Here is a 20,801-nt window from a genome sequence, read left to right on the forward strand (position 1 = left end):
AAAAATACAAAAAATTAGCCGGCCTGGTGGCGGGCCCCTGTAATCCCAGCTACAGGAGGCTGAGGCAGGAGAATCGCTTGAACCTGGGAGGCGGAGGTTGCAGTGAGCCGAGATCGCGCCACTGCACTCCAGCCTACCTGGGTGACAGAGTGAGACTCTGTCTCAAAAAAAAAAAAAAAAAGAACTTCTCTAAAAACAGCCCAAACAGACCCACTCGGGGCTCAGGGAATTTGCTCTTCCCTTGGTACTTAACTGACCCACCACTCCCCCATAACTGCGCCCAGCCACTCTTAAGATTTGGCGGGTGGACAGGCGAAACGGCAGATCCCAGGATGCAGTTCCGCCTTTTATCACCTATGTAGCCCGGTCGCTACCCTCGCTGCATTCTGGGAAACGTAGTTTCTTATCAGTAACGACAATGTCTAGGAAACGTTTGGCCGCCAGGTTGGATCCGCCCCTCCATTGGCCCCGCCCCAGGTTGCTTAGGAGATAAGAGACGCCAAATCTTGGTACTTCCGGTCTAGTAGGGCAGGACAGGTGCATAGAGAACTCCTCAGAGGTCTATACCTCGAGGGCTGCCATGGAAAGCCTTGACAGATTCTGTCAGGACTGGTGCGACAGCAAGCAACACTGGTTGGAGATCGGACCCCTGGACTTGGTGGAGCGCAAGGGCTCCCTGACCCTTCGCTCCCATCACAAGAAATATTCGAAGCCGGTGTTGGTGTATTCCTGGTGAGCGAGGTTCCCCTCCCAAGATCCCGGGTATTGGGGGAAGGAAAGAGAGGGGAAAGGCTAGAACAGGAAAGGAAAGGAGAGTCAGAGAGAGGGGACAGGAGTGGAGAAGAGAGAGGAAACAGAAAAAAGAATGAGAAAAATGGGGGAGAAAGGTAGAGAAAGAAGGAAATGAGAAGAAAGGTGAGGAAAAGGTGAGTGGGAAGGCGGAAAAGAGAGAGAAAAAAAGTGAAAGAAGTATTTTCAAAGGAGAGATGGGGAGAGTGGGAGAGAGGGTTGGAGCAGGCAGGAGGAAATAGAAAAGCCTTCCAGGGGCAGCTCCCAGCCACACACACACTGGACCATGCAGCAGCCAAATCCCCGGCCACCTGAGGTTTTAGCTCATTCGCACAGAGCGGGTGTTTATAAATAGGGGGTGAAAAGCGGGTGCTATCAGAGGCCTGGAAAGCACATTTCTGAAACAGGCACTTACTCATAAAAGGAATTCGAGGCTAGGGGCACAGCAGGAGGGAGATGCCTGTTTAGAGGACCAGCCTCGAGGGCTGCCATTTTCTGGGGGTAGGGCATACATTGAGTGATTTGAACGAGGCCCTTCATATTTTCTAGGCTACATACAAGGACTTTTCTGGCCAGAGACTGCAAACTGGCATCTCACACTGGTTAAGACCAAAAGACATTGCTTCGCATAATCTCTGTTTACTTTTTTATTTTTTTCATTTTAATTAGTTGGCCACATTTAAAACTAGGAGATTCACAATAAATCCAGGGTTATATATTTGAAAATTTAAAAGTCCTGGCCAGGGAGGATTTTATTTCTCTGGGAAACTATGAATGCACCAGAGCTGAGCACTGGCTACGCCTTAAGATGGGTGTTGTTCTGTCTTTAGGAACTTCCCTCATGTAAGTTCTTGCTTGGCCCCAAGAAGCATTTGGTTTACTTCTTGTGCTTTAGACCTTGACCTGGAAATTCACTTTCTCTTAAAGAGAAACTGGAAGAATAGTGGAAACTTTTAGGACTTTTCAAATTCTTTCCCTCAAATTAACTCCCTGCTTTCCAACAAGTTTACTTTTCTGCTTTTACTTCTCAACCCTGAAACTGTCTCTCTTCCTCCTTTGAACTTAGTGTGAGAGGTTATACAGATTTGGAATCCAAAGCTACACTGGGAAACAGAAAATCCTCTTTTAGCCTCATATGGGGCTTACCTCATAGCTCTCAAGCAAAACACTTAGCTCTTCTGTGATTCTGTTACCCCACAGAGATTTGAGTCATAATATAAATCACCACTAGAAGTTACTGTTAAAGAGAAAGACCTTTTGCAAAGGGACAGTGCTTCTGCTCTCTGCTGCACTACTATTACTTTGAAAATTCCATTTTGAAAGTTACAGATATCAATAGCAAAACCACAGAAGAACATAAATGAGAAGAAGGTGAGGAACCTGGTGAGGAGAAAAGGGTAGTGGAACACTGTAAGTCATTCCAGCCGCTGCTGAAAATATAGAGGGATATCATGCATTGGTTTTGGAAGGAAGGCTGGGGAACAGGAAGACTTAAATTCAACCCAACATAACATTTGTGTGTCATGCACTTTGCTGCATGTTGGGGACATAGAGATAGAGAAACGGATTCGATTAGATAATTGTTGTAAAGCATTTAGCATCATTCCTGGAAAATCATAAGTTGTCGATAATGTAGGGTAGCTGTATGAGTCCGTTTTCACACTGCTATAAAGAAAAACCTGAGACTGGGTGATTTATAAAGGAAAGAAGTTTAATTGACTTACAGTTCATCAGGTCTTGGGAAGCCTCAGGAAACTTACAGCCACAGTGGAAGGCAAAGGGAAAGCAAGCACCTTCTTCACAAGGCAGCAGGAGAGAGAAGGGTGAAGGAGGAACTTCCAAACACTGATAAAACCATCAAATCTTGTGAGAACTCACTCACTATCATGAGAACAGCATGGGGAAAATTTTCTCATGATCCAATCACCTCCCTCTCTTGACACATTGGGACTACAGGTCCCTCCCAATGTGGGGATTACAAATCAAGATGAGATTTGAGTGGGGACACAAGAGTCAAACCATATCAGTAGCTAACACTATTGATTTAGCATAGCATAATGGTTAAAACTTGGGCTCTAGGTTTGAAAACTAACTCTCTTGCTGTGTGTTGTGGCAAGTGACTTGACTGCTCTGGGCCTGTTTCTGCAACTGTAAAATGGGGATGACAGGGTTATTGTAACATTAAATGAGGTATGATATGTGAAACACGTTTTAACACATGGCCTGCCACATATTAAGCACAGTAGAAGTTAGTTTTATGTATTACGACATGGCCATTGACCTAAAGGAGCTCCAGACAGCAGTAAAGGAGAATAATATCAATAAATTCATTATCATCTGATTTTTGCAAAAAAGATGATTATAAGAAACAAAGGTAATGGTGCAGTGGGGAGGGTGGTTCCTGAGCAAGGTTTTCAACTAAGGATAGGGGACAAAAAAGAATAGGCAAGTGCAGTGGAATAGTAAAGAACAGCCCCTCAGGAAACAGAATTCTTTTTCAATAATGAACAAATACAGTTGATCCTTATTATTTCTGAATTCTGTGTTTGTAAATTCACCTACGTACTACAGTTTATTTGTAAGTCAAAATTAATACTTGATGCACTTTTGTGGTCATTTGTAGACATTCTCAGAGCAGCAAAAAAGACCAAAAACAATTGAGTTGCCCAACGTGCATGTTCCTACCTGAGGTCAAAGCAATGCTCTGCCTTTTTGTTTCAGCTCTCATACTGTAAACAAGTATCCTTTCCATGTTCTATTTAATGCGACTTTTTTTTTTTTTTTTTTTTTTTTTTTTTTTTTTTTTTTTGCATTTTGTGCTTTTTGTTAGCTATATGGTAAAACGGCCCCAAGCATCATGCTAAGCACAGGAAGACTGTAACACCCCTTACAGAGGAAATGCATGTATTAGAAAGCTTCATTCAGATTTAAATTATAGTGCAGTTCGTGTATACATATGTAACAAACCTGCATGTTGTGCACATGTACCCTAGAACTTAAAGTATAATAAAAAAAGAAACACAATAATTATACTTAATAGTAAAACATAAATGGCAAAATAATTATAATTTCTGAAGTTTCCTGTTGAGTATCTGTGATAGCTTTTATAATTATCCCTATTGAGATTTTAAGTTTTATAACTGTTACATTAGATTTTTAATGAAAACCTGTTTTATTTAACTCTGAGTTGTGACAATACATTTTATAGTCTATCTCCAAAAAAACATTATAGTGCAGTTGGCAGTGATTTCAATGTGAATGAATCAACAATACACGTTACGTAAGGTGTTTTTAAACTGAAACACGTATAATACAAGGTTATGTCTTGATTGACTGACAAAAATATTGTGACCAGAGGCTCACAGGAACCTAACCTTGTATTTCTGTATTTGCTAATTGAGTGTTCGAGGCAACTTTATAGAATATAAAGATAGCAAGAATTAACTGTGAAATGTGAGAAGCACTAGCATTTTCTGTGCTGACTGTATTGCTGGCATACTTGTTCTTCCACATCTAGCCAGTCACCAAGGTCTGTCCTACAAAGCTGAAAAAAATTCAGGTTGTGTAAAATTCTAAATTGAATGATGTCATTGACTTATTTTTATGCATTTTGGTCATAATTGTTAGCTTTCTATTGATTTGTTTTATGATTAAATTTTTATTAAATTTTAATAGCTTTTATTAGTGATTTCTTATTTAACTGATGAACACTTAATATCTATAAACACACCATTTGCATGGCTTCTCAACAGAGTATTCAATCAGTTAAGTGACTGTACACATATGTACAAAACAAAATCTGTATCTGGGAGAAATTCTGACTTTCCTCTGATTAAACAGTTCAAACATTTAGATTTTTTCCCTGTGTTTCTCTTTATCTGGCATGTGATACAGAGCTATTTGACCTCATTACTCATATTAAAAACAGTTGTGTATAATAGACGTGATAAAGTACTATATCCAGAATCCTTGTTAGGGGATACCTTTCATCTGTTACTGGGATGAAACATTACCAAAGAGCCACCTCTGCCTTGCAACTGAAGTGCTTGATAGAGTCATATCACCCTCATCACACCTTGATGCTTCTGAGTGAGAGATGCCTTTTCTAGGAATTATTTTACCCCACTAATTCCTGTAGCATTTATGGAGCCATATCATCAGGTGATTCCATTAGAACTGAACTAAGGGGAAATATTTTCTGTTAGGATATCTTCCCACTCATTGGAATGATGAAATACTAAGAATCACAACAATTTAGAATTACCCTTAACAAATTCTCTCATGTGAGGCTAATTCTTATATTCATTCATTCATATTTATCTTTTCCTTGGCCAAATTGACATCTGGGAACAAGTGATAATAATTTAAAGCAAAACAAATGCATTGGGATCTCCATGGAGACAGTTCTTGCTCTGGTCTCCATGGTGACATTTAGTTTTAAGGACTCAGGTTAATTTTATGTATTTGTGATTTTAATTACTTTTCTTCCCTGCCTAAGCCCCAAATTAAAGAGCCTGGGAGTTTCACTTCCTGTCCCCTATAGGAAGAAACCCGAAAGATAAACAGAAAAAAAGGGAAGAGAAATATGGTGATAATTGTGGGGTAGGGAATTTTGTAGTTTTAAATACTTTTACACAAAATCATTTGGGCTGGGGCAATAAATTAGAATTAAAGGGTGGAATCTTTCCATGAAGCTCTTCAGACTTTCCCCTACCCTACTGCACTGTTTGAACAGGAAGTTTATAGGTATTTAAGGTACTTCACGTTCACAGGGGCACCCAATTCCAAGACACCTGGATATCATGAGTGCACTTAAATAGAAAAGAGAGTGTCTGAATTTTCTAATTTGCTGTGTCATTCTTCTTGTATTTAATGAATGATTTTCTCAGGTACTAACCTGGAAGCATTTAGAGTTCCTCCTGTCACTGGAGACCAAGCTTGTGCTACACAGAGCTTTGCTAGCCAGCAATCCCATCTTTCTACATTTCCAAAACACATTCGAGAACTATGATAAAAAGCAAAGAAAAAAAATAAATAAGGCCCCTTGGTAACCACATGCTGCAGCCTGTCCTTTTGCTGAAATCCACAAGGGCTTCTTTTCTATCAAGCCTTCATTTTTCTGCCTTTAACATAGACTCAGGCCCTCAATCAGAAGCTTATTAACTCTTAATTTGTACACATTTTTAAGTTTGGTTCTGTGGTTTCCATGCAAACAACACAAAATTTGACGGGGGAGAGAAGAGGCTTTAAAGGGGCTTTTTTGGATCTATAGTTAGAAGGCGGAAAGAAGGGCAAGCCTCAGGACAAGGGATAAGAATGCAGTAGGTGCTCAATTAATGTTTCTCAAATAAATGAGCAAATGAGCAGGCAGAAAGAATAAAGACAGAAACCCAAAATGTACTGCACGCTGAGGCCCTATATTTATATTTTAATGAGGCTTTGAGGTAAAAGACCACAGTGTAGTACAAAATCCTCACTCAAACCAGGGCTGATTTTCACAGCCATGCTCTTGATGCAATAACATAACATGGAAGTATGTTTGGACACCTCTGTAGAAATGACCTTAGAAGGGTATAACATATACTTCTGTTAAAATAGTAAAGAATTTTTAAATGGGAGCTAAGTTTGGGCTGTTCCTCGTTGCAGTGTGTGTCATACCATCAAGAACTGATAGGTACTAATGAGGTTTTGAGTTAATGTGGGGACGAATGATATTTACACTTTAAAGAGATACTTTTATTTCTCAACTTATACTTTAAAAAATTCCAAATTATAATATCATGCAGGCATTTAAGATGATGTAACAGTAGGCTAAGAACATGGAAATATATTCACTCTAGCGGGTAGCAGAATTAGAAATATGCACACAACTCAGATGTATATATAAAATTTATTTTCTAAAACCAATCCTCAAACTTTTCAACTGTTGGTTACTAGAGAAAAATTCAAACATGCCAATTAAAGCTTATCTGTGTCTCTTTTAGTTTAACAGCTTGTTTTAGGTTAAAATAGTCTCGTTCAGAACAGTGCCCACTCCTTGAGTCCTTCCTCCTCCACCTTCTCCTTCCCCCAACACCATCTGTATGTGTACAAGGGGCTGAGGTTATGTGACGTTTGGGTGGGGGTGGAGGAGTGAGGCCTCCGGATCTATTGTAGGTCCTTGTCCTTGCTCGCCTCATCGTGGTCCAACTGCTGTGCATGCTGCTGCCGAATTTGTGGCTGATCCTGTTGGTTTGTTGAGAACTTGGTGTCTCTGCCTCCAGATTCAGTCCCACTTGATCTCTTGCAGGGGACTGCAGATACCTATCAGGCTCGTCCTCGCACAGCCCCTGACTTAGGCTGGTCACCCTGCAGCCACAGGTAGAGGTGGGGCATCTCTACCCTCAACATGGTGGCCTGCAGCTGGCCCAGTGACACTCAACTCAACTTCCCTCTCAATGCCCTGGAGAGAGGGCGAGAGGATGCCATGGTTTGCCCAGGATGGTTTACTCCCATTGGCTTGAGACTTACCAAAGCTCCTCTTTTAGTTTCTAAAGTGTTCTTCAGAAGATTAATGACAAAGTCATCCTCCCTGTGGTATGTTTGAGAGCTTCTGGTTCTTGTTGTTAACAGAAGCTTAAGGAATTTAGAAGTCCTTTTGTTTCTCAATAATGCCTGACTTTCAAGAAAACATCTCACTCAGAACTCAAAAATTTCATTTTGTCAGTCAGAAGTTAATCAATAATACTCCATTTTTTCTTCAGATTTCTGGTGAAACAGTCCTAATTCTTCCCAAAGCAAAAGTGGATATCTCTGATTTATTAGAGCAAAGGTTATTTTAAAGGGTGGCTCAGTAAAGAAAAGTACAAAGATTAATATTTGTAAAATTAATCTCTTTAAGTATAAAAAAGCAATATGTACTGGAATTCTCTCTTTGGTTAAAAATATGTGTCTAGACCGGGCACAGTAGCTCACGCTTGTAATCCCAAAACTTCGGGAAGCCAAGGTGAGAGGATTGCTTGAGCCAGGAGCTCGAGACCAGCCTGGGCAACATGGCAAAACCCAATCTCTACCGAAAAAACACCAAGAATTAGCCGGGTGTGGTGATACACCCCTGTGGTCTAAGCTACTTGGGAGGCTGAGGTGGGAGGATCGCTGGAGCCTGGGAGGCAGAGGTTGCAGTGAGCTGAGATTGAGCTACTGCACTCCAGCCTGGGTGACAGAGCTGGGTGACAGACCCTGTTTCCAAAAAATAAAATAAAATAAAATAAAATAAAATAAAATAGTCTATATTCACTGAAAAGAGAGTGAAAAAATATTCACCATGTAACATGATATTTATTACTGGATGGTGGATTTATGGGTTATTTTTCCTTTTCTTTTTTCTCTTTGCTACTTCTACATTTTCCATAACAAACATGTATTTTCATAATAAGAATAAAGTAAAATTACTTAAAATTTGTGATATCACTTTCTACAGCTTTTACCTGGATGCAAACATTTTCTAAAGGATCAGAATTTAGACACAATACTTCATTTCTTTCAGCATCTGAGTCACCCTCCATGGTTTATTATGAGCCTTTTAAAAATATCTTTTTAATTGCTAGTTTATGTTGGGTAAAAAGCATGATGTTATTCACATTCATGTGGTTTAACCACCCTTTCATTCTCGTCTGTGTTCTACAACGGTGGATCCTACGCCATCGTTATTTTTAATCTAGTCCTACATTCTCATTCCTCAACATATGCACATTACCTACAAATGTTTTTGGATATAGTAGTTTTTGGGGAAAGCACTATATTTTTTTATTTTTCAAGACGAAATCCAGGAGACTCTGCCTCCTTTTGCCCTGACTACATTTTTCTTTCAGTGCTATTTTCTTTTTTAAGAAATTCCAGTCAAATTCTTTTTCTGAAAATGGATAGTTATAGAATGATTGTGCCATGACCTTTGTGTGAAAGTTTGCTCAACTTAACTGGCATTTACAAAAATAAAATTGTTTTACATGCAAGATGAGCCCTGGTAAGGCAAAGTATACAGAAGAGGCATTTCACCACACAGGCAAACTTGGATTAGGAAAGATCCTTGCTGTACAGAAGTACCTCTGCCTCAAGCCAAACCCCTACCCTTATACCCAACTCATAACTGGGCTGTGGGAGCCATTAGAGTCCTCTCCTTATTGTAATGCTGCTGTAGTCTTTCCTCTCACAGATAGTCCGAAGTACTTTTTCACCAAGCTTGCTTTCATTTACCTTACCGACTATCTCTTTCTAGGTAAGCGTGTTGTGGTTGGGGGAGGAAGTTAGAAGAATGTGCAGCTTAGTGACATTTTGATAAGGGGAGGTTCACACTGAGAAGCCCAAACTTGGGGCTCAGGAGGTTTTGTGGCACTATAACTAGTATTGTTAGATACACTTCTCTGAGTTTCCCTGGGAACTCATCCCCATTGGCACCATTTTCTGTGGGTACTGGTCAGAACTCTTTTCGTTGCAAGTGACAGATGGTCAGCTTGCTCTAGCCTAAGAAAACAGAATGAATTAACTCAGGATATTCCTGGATGATTGATTACCAGGTGAGACAGGCAGGGGTAAGCTGGGCCTTAGGAACAACTGGAACGAAGGATGAAAATGCACCAGGTCTGTGTTTCCCTTCTCTCTTTGTGAATTTGCTTCATCTTGTTGTGGAAGAGTATGGGAAACATGGCTGCTGCAGTTCTGGAATGTATAACTTACATCTTCATCCCACAAAGAAAGATTGGCTTTAAGGTATTTTCAGTTCTGGCTCAACAAATTTCAGGCCATATGTCTTTCCCTGGGCCAAGTACCTGTTTGAAGTCATCTGGCTGGGCAAGGGCAAATGGAAATATGGTAGCTCTCCAAGAGCCACGAACAAGGAGGACGCACCCAGGAGAAGGAAAGAGTGCTGGGCTGCCAGTCCTAGAGAAAGTTACTGTGGTGGAGAAGGAATAGCAAATTCCAAACCCTCAGTTTTACAGCAAACGTCTAGAACATAACCCATTAATATATTGGGAGACTTCCTACAATTGATGCTATTTTGACTTTAAACTCTCCCTCCCCAGCCAACTTGTACCTACTCAATGCAATTTTTTAAAATTTATCTTAGATGTAATGGGCTGAAAACAGAAATCCTGTGTAGAGATTAGATGAAACATATCTTTGGAGTGCTTTACAAAAGTTATGAATACATTTAAATATTCTTATTTTATTTTTTTAAAGGCAGGGTCTCGCTTTGTCACCCAGGGTGGAGTGCAGTGGCTCAGTCATAGCTTGTGGTAACTTCAAACATCTGGGCTCAAGTGATTCTCCTGCCCCAGCCTTCCAAGCAGCTGGGACTATAGGCATGCACCACCATGCTTGACTAATTTTTAAAAACATTTTTTTTTCTTTGGTAGAGATGATAGTCTTCCTTTAATAGCCAGGCTGGTCTTGCACTCCTGGCCTCAAGCAATCCTCCCACCTTGGTCTCGCAAAGTGCTGGGATTACAGATATGTGCCATTGCACCCAGCCTTCTTACTGGTTTTGATAGACATTAATCTTTATTACTGTTTCCTTTATTTCACTTGAAATACAATTATGTTTTAATTGTTATTAGTCACACTATGTATTTTCTTTTTATATTTAACTAAGTTGTGATGCATTAACAAAGAGAATTAATTGGCAGAAATATTATAATATGTTTCTTTGGTAAGCTACTAAATATCCAATCAGATTGTTCCAGGTTCAATTAAATGGAAGAATTAACATAATACCATTTGTCTATTGCAAAGTAAATTTCATTGCAAATAATTTAGCCTCCTTTTATAGATAGTGATAGGAAAAACTATTTTGAAATTAAAATATAGGAATAAATAACTTGTCACAATTTTTTAAACATTTGGAAAAACTGAATTGCTCAGTAAGGATCCAGAAGCATTAAATAAGCTTTTTTTTTTTTTTAAAGCACTAAGCTTTTATTCACTATCTTCTTCCTAGATGAAGGACTCTTTTTTGAACGGCATTTATTAAAAGTGTATTTATGAATCCATTGCTCTGTTGCAGGCACTTTGCTGGGTTAAGAATTTGACCATGACTAAGACATCCCACCTGCCTTTAGGATGTTAGAGATTACTGTGGGACATGAGTGGGGAGGGCTACCCTAGCAATTACAATGTACTGTGATATGTGTTATGATTAGCAGTAAGCAGGTTGCTCAGGGAGCATCCAAGAGGAGCATTTAACGTAGGCCTGTTGGACAAGGGAAGCTTTCCAGAGGAGGTTCACCTAGTCCCTAGGATCCCCAAGGAGAACTAAGGTATAGTGCATTAGTTTCCAACCAAGGGCAGTACTACCCTTTCCCCAAGAGTCTTTGGAAATATGTGTGGGCATTTTTTGTTGTGTAATGACTGGTATCTTGTGATGCAGAATGTGTGATTGTAAGAATTGTGACTCTTAGTCCTGGAGGTGGCCATAGCATCTTAACAGCATTTATCCATCTATCTATATGAAGCCTAATTTACATATCCATAAACTATAATAACAGCCAGATGGGTGAGAACAGCAGAGCTAACATGTATCTACCATCAACACATTAAGGCTAGCTAGTTTGCATATGGCCATTTATAGCAAGGGTGTGAACAGCAACACTCATAATAGATCCAGTCACAGAAAGGGAATTCCCCACTCAGGATTGTATAAGAACCCCGAGCTTTCAGAGATCAGTGGCACCTGCTCTCCTTGTAGGGGATGCATGTCAATAGGCAACAATGGGCCACTGCAGGCAGTCTCTCAGAGGTTAAGATACTGTGACCTCCCACCCAGACCTCTAACAAATGATTAGTTGTTATGTCAATTATTAGAAAAATTTAGCCTGGAAAGACTGCATGGTTTTTTAATTTGAATTTTTCTTTTCGTGTAAAACAATTTTATAATAAACTTAAGTAATTTGGAACCACTACTGGTTGGTTTCCATGCATGTCAAAGTCAGTGTGGCAAATGTAATGTGTTAAGTCTTGCTCCTTGTCTCAGTCCTTGCCCATATAACTCTGACAAATGAGCAGGTCAAGGCATACCAAATGTCCTGCTGGACTTTCAGGCACAAATACCAATTTTTTTCCCTACTAGTACTGTTTTGGGGAATAACTCTCAGCTCTGTGATAATTGTCTCTATTTCTTCTTTGGAAATAGTCTATTTTGACTTCTTGCTTCTACTGAGAGCAGTGTTAGGAAATAGTTTTTCTTAGAAAGTCATGTAAGTCATCTAGCTTTCCATGTATATTTGCATAGAGTTATGGAAAGTAATCTTTAATGATTAAGGTGTTTTTCTTCTATTTTGATGGTTATATCCTATTTTTAACAATTTTATTAAGATGGAATTCACATGCCATACAAATCACCCTTTTAAAGTGTATTTAATTCATTGGCTTTTAGTATTCACCAAGTTGTGCATCCATCACCACAATCAATTTTAGAACATTTTGTTACCCCCAGCCAAAATAAATCCTACTCCCTTTATCCCTCACCCCAAACCTCTTCTAGCCCTCAGCCCTCAAGCCACAAGCAACCAATAATTGATTTTCTGCCTCTATGGATTTGCCTATTCTGGGCATTTCACATAAATGGAATTATACAACATATGGTCCTTGGTGACCTACATAATGTTTTCAAGGTTCATCTGTGTTGTAGTTTTTATCAATACTTCATTTCTTTTTATTTCTTAATAATGTGTCATTGTATGGATATTATATCCCTCTATTTTGTTTTCTTGGTTTGTTAGGAGCTTGTCTATTTTGTTTACTTACTGATTTTTTTCTTGGCCTCTCTTCTGTTTTCTAACTCACTTAATTGTGCTTTTATCTTGAATTATTCTGCTCTTCTTACTTCTTTTGTTTTGCTTGTTCTTTTATTATGCTTTTGCATTAGATGTTTCATTTATTTGCTTTCCTTCTTTCATGTTTAGTGATCTAAATACTTAAAGCTTTGGATTTTTCCCTGGGTACTGCTTTAGCTATATCCTATGGATTCTTATAAGTGGTGTTTTAATTTGTCTGCACTTTTGAGAAATTAAGCAATTTAATTTGCATTGATCTTTTGACTCAAGAGTTGTTTGATTAAGTGTTTAAAAATTTCCAGATCAAAGAAGGATATTTTTTAAAATGTTGTTAATTTCTAGTTTTATTGCATGGTGGTCAGGAGCTATGATTTATATTTTTTGAATATATTGAAATATTTTATCTTTATTTTTTAAAAGTCCCATGTGCACTGGAAGTTGTATTCTGTAGGCAAGTCATAAGTATTGCTTTCACTCTTCTTTCCACACGCAGTCTATGTTCACCCCTTTACCCAAATGTTTACCCAAGAAAAATGACCCAAATTCCATCTAGTCGTAGGTCAAAATCCAGGATCTGCTCATGTTATACCATAGTTTCTCTACCAAGACTAACTGGTTCTTCTTGGTTCAAAAACCTGTGGGAAAAAAAATCCAGATTTTTGTCCTCCCCACTTGATATACCCAATATACAGTTAGCTCTTGAACAACACGGGGGTCGGAGTGCTGGCCAGATGTGCAGTTGAAAATCTGCATATAACTTTCGACTCCCACAAAACTTAACTACTAATAGCCTACTGTTGACCGGAATCCTTACTGGCAGCATAAACAGTCAATTAACACATATTTTGTATGTTATAGGTATTATATACTGTATTCTCACAATAAAATAAGCTAGAGAAAATAAAACATTACTAAAAAGTCATAAGGAAGAGAAAATATATTTATGCATTTAGTGGAAATGGATCATTATAAAGTCATCACATTGACTAGGTTGTGTAGGCTGAGGAGGAGGAGAAAGAGGAGGAGTTGGTCTCTTGTCTCAGGTGGCAGATGAGGCAGCAAGGAAGAGGTGGAGGAAGTGGAAGGAGAGGCAGGAGAAGCCGTCACACCCAGTGTAACTTTCATTGAAAAAACCTATGTGTAAGTGGACCTGCATAGTTCAAACTATGTTGTTCAAGGGTCAACTGTGCAGTGCTGGGACAGAGACAGGATGAGTATAATAGGGACACCTACTCAGAAAGAAGAAGGATGGCAGTGACAGAGTTGTCATTTGTCTGCGGCAAGCAGACTTGTTAGAAAGCTCTACCCTGGTGTCAGGAATACTCTTTGATGAGACCCTGATTCGGCTCTCAGGGAGCAGTTTCTCTTTCCCGTTGTTCTCTGTGGTCTTGGCTCCGCCCTGGTGTGATCTTTGCTTTTCCATTATTCTATGCCTGCAGTGGATATTGGACTACCTGCATCTCCTGTGTTCAACTCAATTGATTCATTTTCTGTTTCCAGATGTTGGGGAACCAAAGGATATTTTAAATATTGAACAGTCAAAGGATTTACAAATGTAGACTCCTGGCTTATTTGGAAGTACAATTCTCAAAAACAGTACTTTTTTATTTATTTGAATTCAGTTTGTTCCAAATGCTAGTAATCTCACCCTCAACTCTTTCTATATAAACTAGATAGAGTTCTCAGACTTGCTGTATTTCTTTACCTTTTCTCTTTAGAACACCTTGAATTTCACTTTGAAACTGATGTAGTCACAGAAATCAGACACCTTGGAATTTTCTGTTTGGCCATTTCCTTAATTAGATATTTGCTCTGTTAAACAAAGTTTATAGGAGGCCATTGTTTTGAACCAGCTTCCTGCACTAGGCCCCAGTAGACCAGACCAAGCCGGAATGGAGTCACTTGTGCTAAGTGCCACATAATCAAAGTGAATTTTGAAACAGACCAGTTTTCGAAAAAACCAGGAGTCTGCAGTCTACCTTAGTCAGCCTAGTAAGGAAGTCCCCTTTGTTTTAACCTTATCAGGAAAGGAATTTTGAAGCAGCCAATCCATTTTTTGTTCTCTGTTTCTGCTTTCTTCAGCCCTTTTCTATCTATAAAGCCAACCTCCTCTGCTCAACTCATTCTGTTTTCCAGAATGAGGTGTTGCCAGATGCTAGAATCATGAATAAAAGCCAAGTCATTCTTTAAACTTGTTGTAATTTTATCTTTTGACAGCTCTAATGTATCTGAATTTACTGGGAGGGCCTAACAATAGGATGAACTTTGCTGCAAAGCAGAGCCTTAGTGGACCTTTGTCTCAAAAGAGTCTTTGTCAGTTTTCTCTCTTACTGTTTGGGATCTAAAAGTTGTTGGCTCTTTTAATATTTCAAGGCCCCAGATTTTTGGAATCTCTCATTTCTGTTTAATTTCTTCTTGAAGCCCAGTCAATTATTTCCTGAATTCATCTCATTCTCTTTTGTAAATACCTGGAAAACAACCAATAGCAATTCACACACAAAACTAACAGTTTTCCAATTTTTTTTTCAATCTCAGGAGGTATATGATTTGACTTCTCACTTTCTCTAGCTATAAAGTTTGGCCTTTCCAGTTTCCTATTTTATTCTGCCTGGCTTTTAGCCAATGCCATATATATTTTTTTATTTTTGTGATAGCAGCACCCATAGCCCACTTTTGATACTAATTTCTATGTGAGATTAGGCTAAGCTTAATCTATGATAACAAACAGCATCCCCCCACCCTCCAGCCCAGATTCCAGTGAGTATTACATGAAGGTTGATTTTCTGTTCATACAATGTCTGCTGTAGGTTTTTGGTGGAAGGTGGGCACTCTTCCACATAGACACTCCGAGAATCAGCTTGATTGAAGCTCTATCATCTGAAATGTCATTTCAGAAAGAAATGACATTTCAGAAAGTCATTTCAGGGAAAGAAAGAGTTGAATATTGTAGAAGAGCTTCCACTGTCGTAGCCCAGAAATGACACATATCATTTCTGTGTATATTCATTTTATTGGCCAGAACTAGTCAAATGGCCTTACTAACTGCAAATGCTGGGAATTTTCACCTCCTGCATTCCCAGGAAAGAAGGATAAAATATATTGGTGAGCACAATGTCTATCACATCTAGAAGACCTTCTTGTAAAACTCCCTTCCTAGGATGGGCTCTGGAGCTCCCTGTAGCCCTAACATTGTTGAACCTCTGGACCTAAAGCCATTACCCTTATATAACATTGGTAAACACCCTAAGGGAGTGGGTTTGGTGTTTTGAAGTTCTAATTACTCCTCTGGTTCTAGCTTTCACCCAAAAAATTGGTCTGAAAATTCTCCATTAATGTCAAACACATTAAAAGTATGTAATACTCTTATTTACATGCTGCTCTTTCTCTCTCTACACACACACACACACACACACATACACACACACACACATACACACATACACACACATATATATTTGTGAGACTGAGTCTCACTTCATTGCCCAGGCTGGAGTGCAGTGGTGCAATCTCAGTTCACTGCAACCTCTGCTTTCTGGATTCAAGCCTCCCTAGTAGCTGGGATTTACAGGCGTGCACCACTAGCCTGGCTAACTTTCTGTATTTTAGTAGAGACGGGTTTTTGCCATGTTGGCCAGGCTGGTCTCAAACTCCTGGCCTGAAGCAATCTACCTGCCTCTGTCTCCCAAAGTGCTGGGATTACAGGTGTGAGCTACTGCACCTGGTCAAAATATAATAATATTTAATCTAACATTTTCCATTGCTTCCGGAGGAAGAGTTTATCTGTGCAGCCATGGGAAATGTAACTTGGTTTGCACTCCAAGAGGCCCACCTCTGTGCAATCTTGTTGATCTCTTCTCAGCACTTCTTCTACTTGGCCTCAGCTGGACTCTGGCTGCTTTTAATGGCCCTTGTACATATTATAATCTGGGGATGATAACTTGTGATTTTGCTAAACATTTATTTGCTTTTAATTGTTTCACTTCCTTTGCTGTTTTTGAATGAATTCTAGGAGGAAAGGGAAAAATGTGTATTTCTGTAGTTATGTTCATTATGGAAGTCTGTTTGAATTCTAGATTTTATTCCTGCAGAAAAACTTATTTGTTTTCTAAAGTAAATGAAACAGATTGTCCTGAAACCAAAAGACTTTGTATTATCTACGCAATATGCACAGCTCATGGAATCACTAAGTGTGATTTAAAATAGATCTTAAGGTGACATAATGTAATCTTTTAATGTTATTCTGGAATAATTAATTCAAATTATTTAAGCCAGTAGATTAAGACTATTGGAATAGGAGCTTACACAGGTAATTGAGTGTTTCTTTGCTTTTTGTTTTGGAGGGAGGCAGGCTGATCTCCATGTCACTCCATGCCGGAAATCTGCAAGGTGTTTTCAGACTACAGTAATTACTAATGTACAGTGCCCCTTAAAAACTCCCCCTTTAGCCCTACTTTTCCACCACCCAGTGTCTTCAGCCAGTTATTCCAAGTTGTTTCTGGAGGAGAGGATCAAGGAAACTCAGAAGTGTCCTAGGATTTGAAGATAATTGAGATCCAGTTGTCTAAACATAGGGTGACAGAACGTACTTGCCCTCGTTTCACCATGATAGTCCGTTTTTTCACCACTCCTGGTGTACTTAGCATCTTATTTCCCTCTAAAAGTATCCCAGGTGGGATTATCAATTGTAGTGTTGCCCTATTTTATACATGTCCCTTCAGCTGTTTTCAAAGTCATGTGTTTGGCAGTTAATCAGACTGACCACATTTATTTAACATTTAAACTGTTATGCCAGACAAAGCCTTCAACTGTTGTATTCCTTTTGTTTCCTTCCAATATTCTCCATAGGGCCTCCTGTTTTGAAGATTTTCTATGAAGAAAATTTATAATAATGATAGGTCTTATTTACATGCCACTCAATATATGCTGAGTGAAGAAGATGACTTCACTTAACTGCCTCCATCAGATGGTTTCCTTTTGAGTGCAGTTAAGTTTCAAATTCTGTGGTTTCATGGTTATAGATGCACAGATCACATATAGCACGAGACACAAAGAAAAACAAAGTCTTTCTTTATAAGTCTGAAATGTCACAATTTTTCCTAAGAACATAAGATTTTCTTTATGATTCTGCAAATACATCTGGAAGTCTTCATTTGTCAGTTTGAGGGCTATGCCACCGACTAACACTGCCTTGGCATGTAAATCATTTGCCCATGAAATCTTCAAAGAGGATTGTCAAATGTCTCGTTGCAGTCTTTGATTCTATCAGTTTTATGTTTCTAATGTGTTAGGGAATATAGCTGACTCTCAATGGTAATTTTCTTTTAAAGTTCTAGATAGCAGATGATTATAAAAATCTAACAGAAAAGGTATCTTTCGCTTCTCATTTGGGCTAGATTTACATCAGAAAATACAATAGCTGACGGCATGGTTGTGAACTACATTAATAATTCTAAAATTTAAAATTAATATATTCTGCCATCTGGAGTCTTAACTAAACATTTTAAACATCTTTGAAATCTGCAAATAAAAGTGCGTCTCTTGTCAAGTTACCAGAAGCTAGAATTCAGCTCAGATTTTCATTGTTCTCATGTCAGATTATTGCTCAGATTCAAACCCCTTTGCAATCAGTGTTATGCATATGTATGTTGAAAGTTTTCTCATTCAGCAAGTAGTTTTATAATTCCTCTGGAGACAAGTTAGCATTGCAAAGGACTAGCATCTCTATATGCATAATTACTCCCTCTTTACATGTGCTTTTGCAGACTGAGCCAGGATGCTCTTCATTTTTATGGACACGTTTGAAAGTCTTTGCTTTCTGCATTTATATTAAGGTGACAGTAACAAAATGTAAGAACATTCATTTAATCAATCCATCAGTCACTCATTTAAGATTTAATGAGCATTTACAATGTGTCACACCAAGATCACAAAGATGAATAAAAAATAATTCCTGTGTCTAAGAAGCTTTCTGTCAAATGAGAAGGCTGATACGTGAATGGATAATTATAAAACAATGTGAAAGGTGAGGCGGTGACAAAGATGCTGGTTTCTTTGCAAGCTCCCACTTCCCTTGCCCCACATAAACATACAACCACAGAAACCTAAAGTGTAGCCTGTTTCCTTTCCTGTAAGAATAATCCTATGACCAAACCCCACCCTCTCCTCTGCTGATGGGGAGCTGGGCCCTCCGGCCTGGGGCAGCCTCTGGGAGCTGCGGGACCTTCCTGACCTGTAGCTCTGGACTCCAGTTTGTTCAGTCCTGCAACTCAATGTAGCAAGATTTTCAGATAGCTGAATCTACTCGGTTTGAAGGACTGTGAGGTTGTTTTTACTGATTGTTGATGTTACGGGCCTTCTTATGAAAGGTGATAGATGATTATTTTATTTTGAATGTTCTTGTCAAAACAAAAAGTTGGCAGCCTTATGTTGGCCCCATCCTTTTTGGGGGAAAGTTTGGCTGCTCCGTGAAGCACTTAGGTTTGGGAACCAATGAGAGTCTGGGGTGCAGCTGTTCTCTAGGGGGTTCTCAACCTTGGTACTATGGACATTTTGAGCAAGATACTTCTCTGTGGATGGGGGCTGTCCTGTGCATTGTGGCATGTTTAGCAGCATTGCTGTCCTTTACCCGCTAGACGCTGGTAGTGCTCTCCTCCTTAGAAGTAACACCCATCAATGTCTCCAGGCATTGCCAAATGTCTGCATTGTCTCTGGGGTGGGAGTGGAGGCCACAGATTGATCCCCTTCTCCAACCAGATTGAAAACCACTGGTCTAGAGCAATATTTTTCATGACCCGTTAATGCATTGTGAACTGAATTCAGTGGATTGATAATGACATTTAAAAAAATAAAATATAAGGAATAAAAAGTATCCAAATTCCTATGATGGTAAAGACTGTCAGATTTTGGCTTCAATTTTTTTTCTCCTTTTTTTTTTTTTTTTTAGACAGAGTCTCACTTTGTCACCCAGGCTACAGTGTAGTGGCGCGATCTTAGCTCACTGCAACCTCTGCTTCCTGGGTTCAAGTGATTCTCATGCCTCAGCCCTCCGAGTAGCTGGGATTACAGGCATGCACCATCGTGCCCAGCTAATTTTCTGTATTTTTGCTAGAGATGGGGTTTCACTGTGTTGGCCAGGCTGGTCTGAACTCCTGACCTCAAGTGATCCACCTGCCTTGGCCTCCCGAAGTGCTGGGATTACAGGCATGAGCCACCATGTCTGGACAAATTTTGATTTCAATTTTATGCATGGAAATGCATGTATGTATTCTGGATTAAGATATATCATTTTTTTGGCCATATGCAGTGGCTCATGCCTGTAATCCCAGCACTTTCGGAGGCCAAGGTGGGTGAATCACATGAGGCCTGGAGTTCGAGACCAGCCTGGCCAACATGGTGAAACCCTGTCTCTACTAAAAATACAGAAGATTAGCTGGGCATGGTGGTACTTGCCTGTAATCCCAGTTACTCAGAGGGCTGAGGCAGGAGAATCACTTGAACCCGGGAGACAGAGGTTGTAGTGAGCTGACATCATACCATTGCACTCCAGCCTGGGCAATAAAAGCAAAACTTCATATAAAAAAAAAAAAAAAAAGATGCATCATTTTTCTTACTGGGGACTGTAGTTGAAGAGTTTGAAAGTTACTACTCTAGAGGCATTCTAAATTCTATTTTAGTACATTTATTTATTTTTCTCATGCAGAATTTTTCATTGCAACAAATAAAAAATCATGGCAAGTCATTTGATGACTAAACAAATGCAGGTAGCAAGAAGAATGAAGCTAGAAGAAATATATATTATTGCACCGTGATTATTTTTATGTATGTATATATTATATTTTAATCACAGAAAGGTTATAAGGCTTGGTTTTGACGAAGTGCTTAAAAATACCCAACTAAAGCCTATTGTAGATATTATCATTACACTTAATAATATTTTACACTTATATGTCACCTTTCATTTGAGACTCTCAATCTGTTGATTCATTTAGTTCCTCAGCTTATGATTCTCAGTTCATCTCAGGAAATCCAAGGCACAGGCCACTGTTCCCCTAACGTAATAAAGTCAGAGAATTAATTCAGTCTCCTGTTTCCTTTAGAAAGCCTTAATCATTTTATATATGGTAAATATGTATTATAGAGTATATAGTAAAGGCATATCTTATATTTTATTTGGGTCTATATATTTTACTATGTTTCATACAGTGT

The 20,801-nt window shown here is 39.0% G+C and overlaps 1 protein-coding gene across 2 annotated transcripts in view; it reads left to right on the forward strand.

Moving 5' to 3' along the window:
- Positions 1-508: 508 nt before the first annotated feature.
- Positions 509-20,801, forward strand: part of CFAP95 (cilia and flagella associated protein 95) — an 84,642-nt gene continuing 64,349 nt past the window's right edge. For both annotated transcript variants that reach the window (XM_005581893.5, XM_015437263.4), the window contains exon 1: positions 509-732. In XM_005581893.5, the coding sequence (XP_005581950.1) occupies positions 581-732 (152 nt within the window). In that variant the 5' untranslated portion in view covers positions 509-580. The remainder of the gene's footprint in view (positions 733-20,801) is intronic.

Source organism: Macaca fascicularis, chromosome 15 (assembly GCF_037993035.2).
Source record: "Macaca fascicularis isolate 582-1 chromosome 15, T2T-MFA8v1.1".
In the NCBI taxonomy this organism is placed as follows: domain Eukaryota; kingdom Metazoa; phylum Chordata; class Mammalia; order Primates; family Cercopithecidae; genus Macaca; species Macaca fascicularis.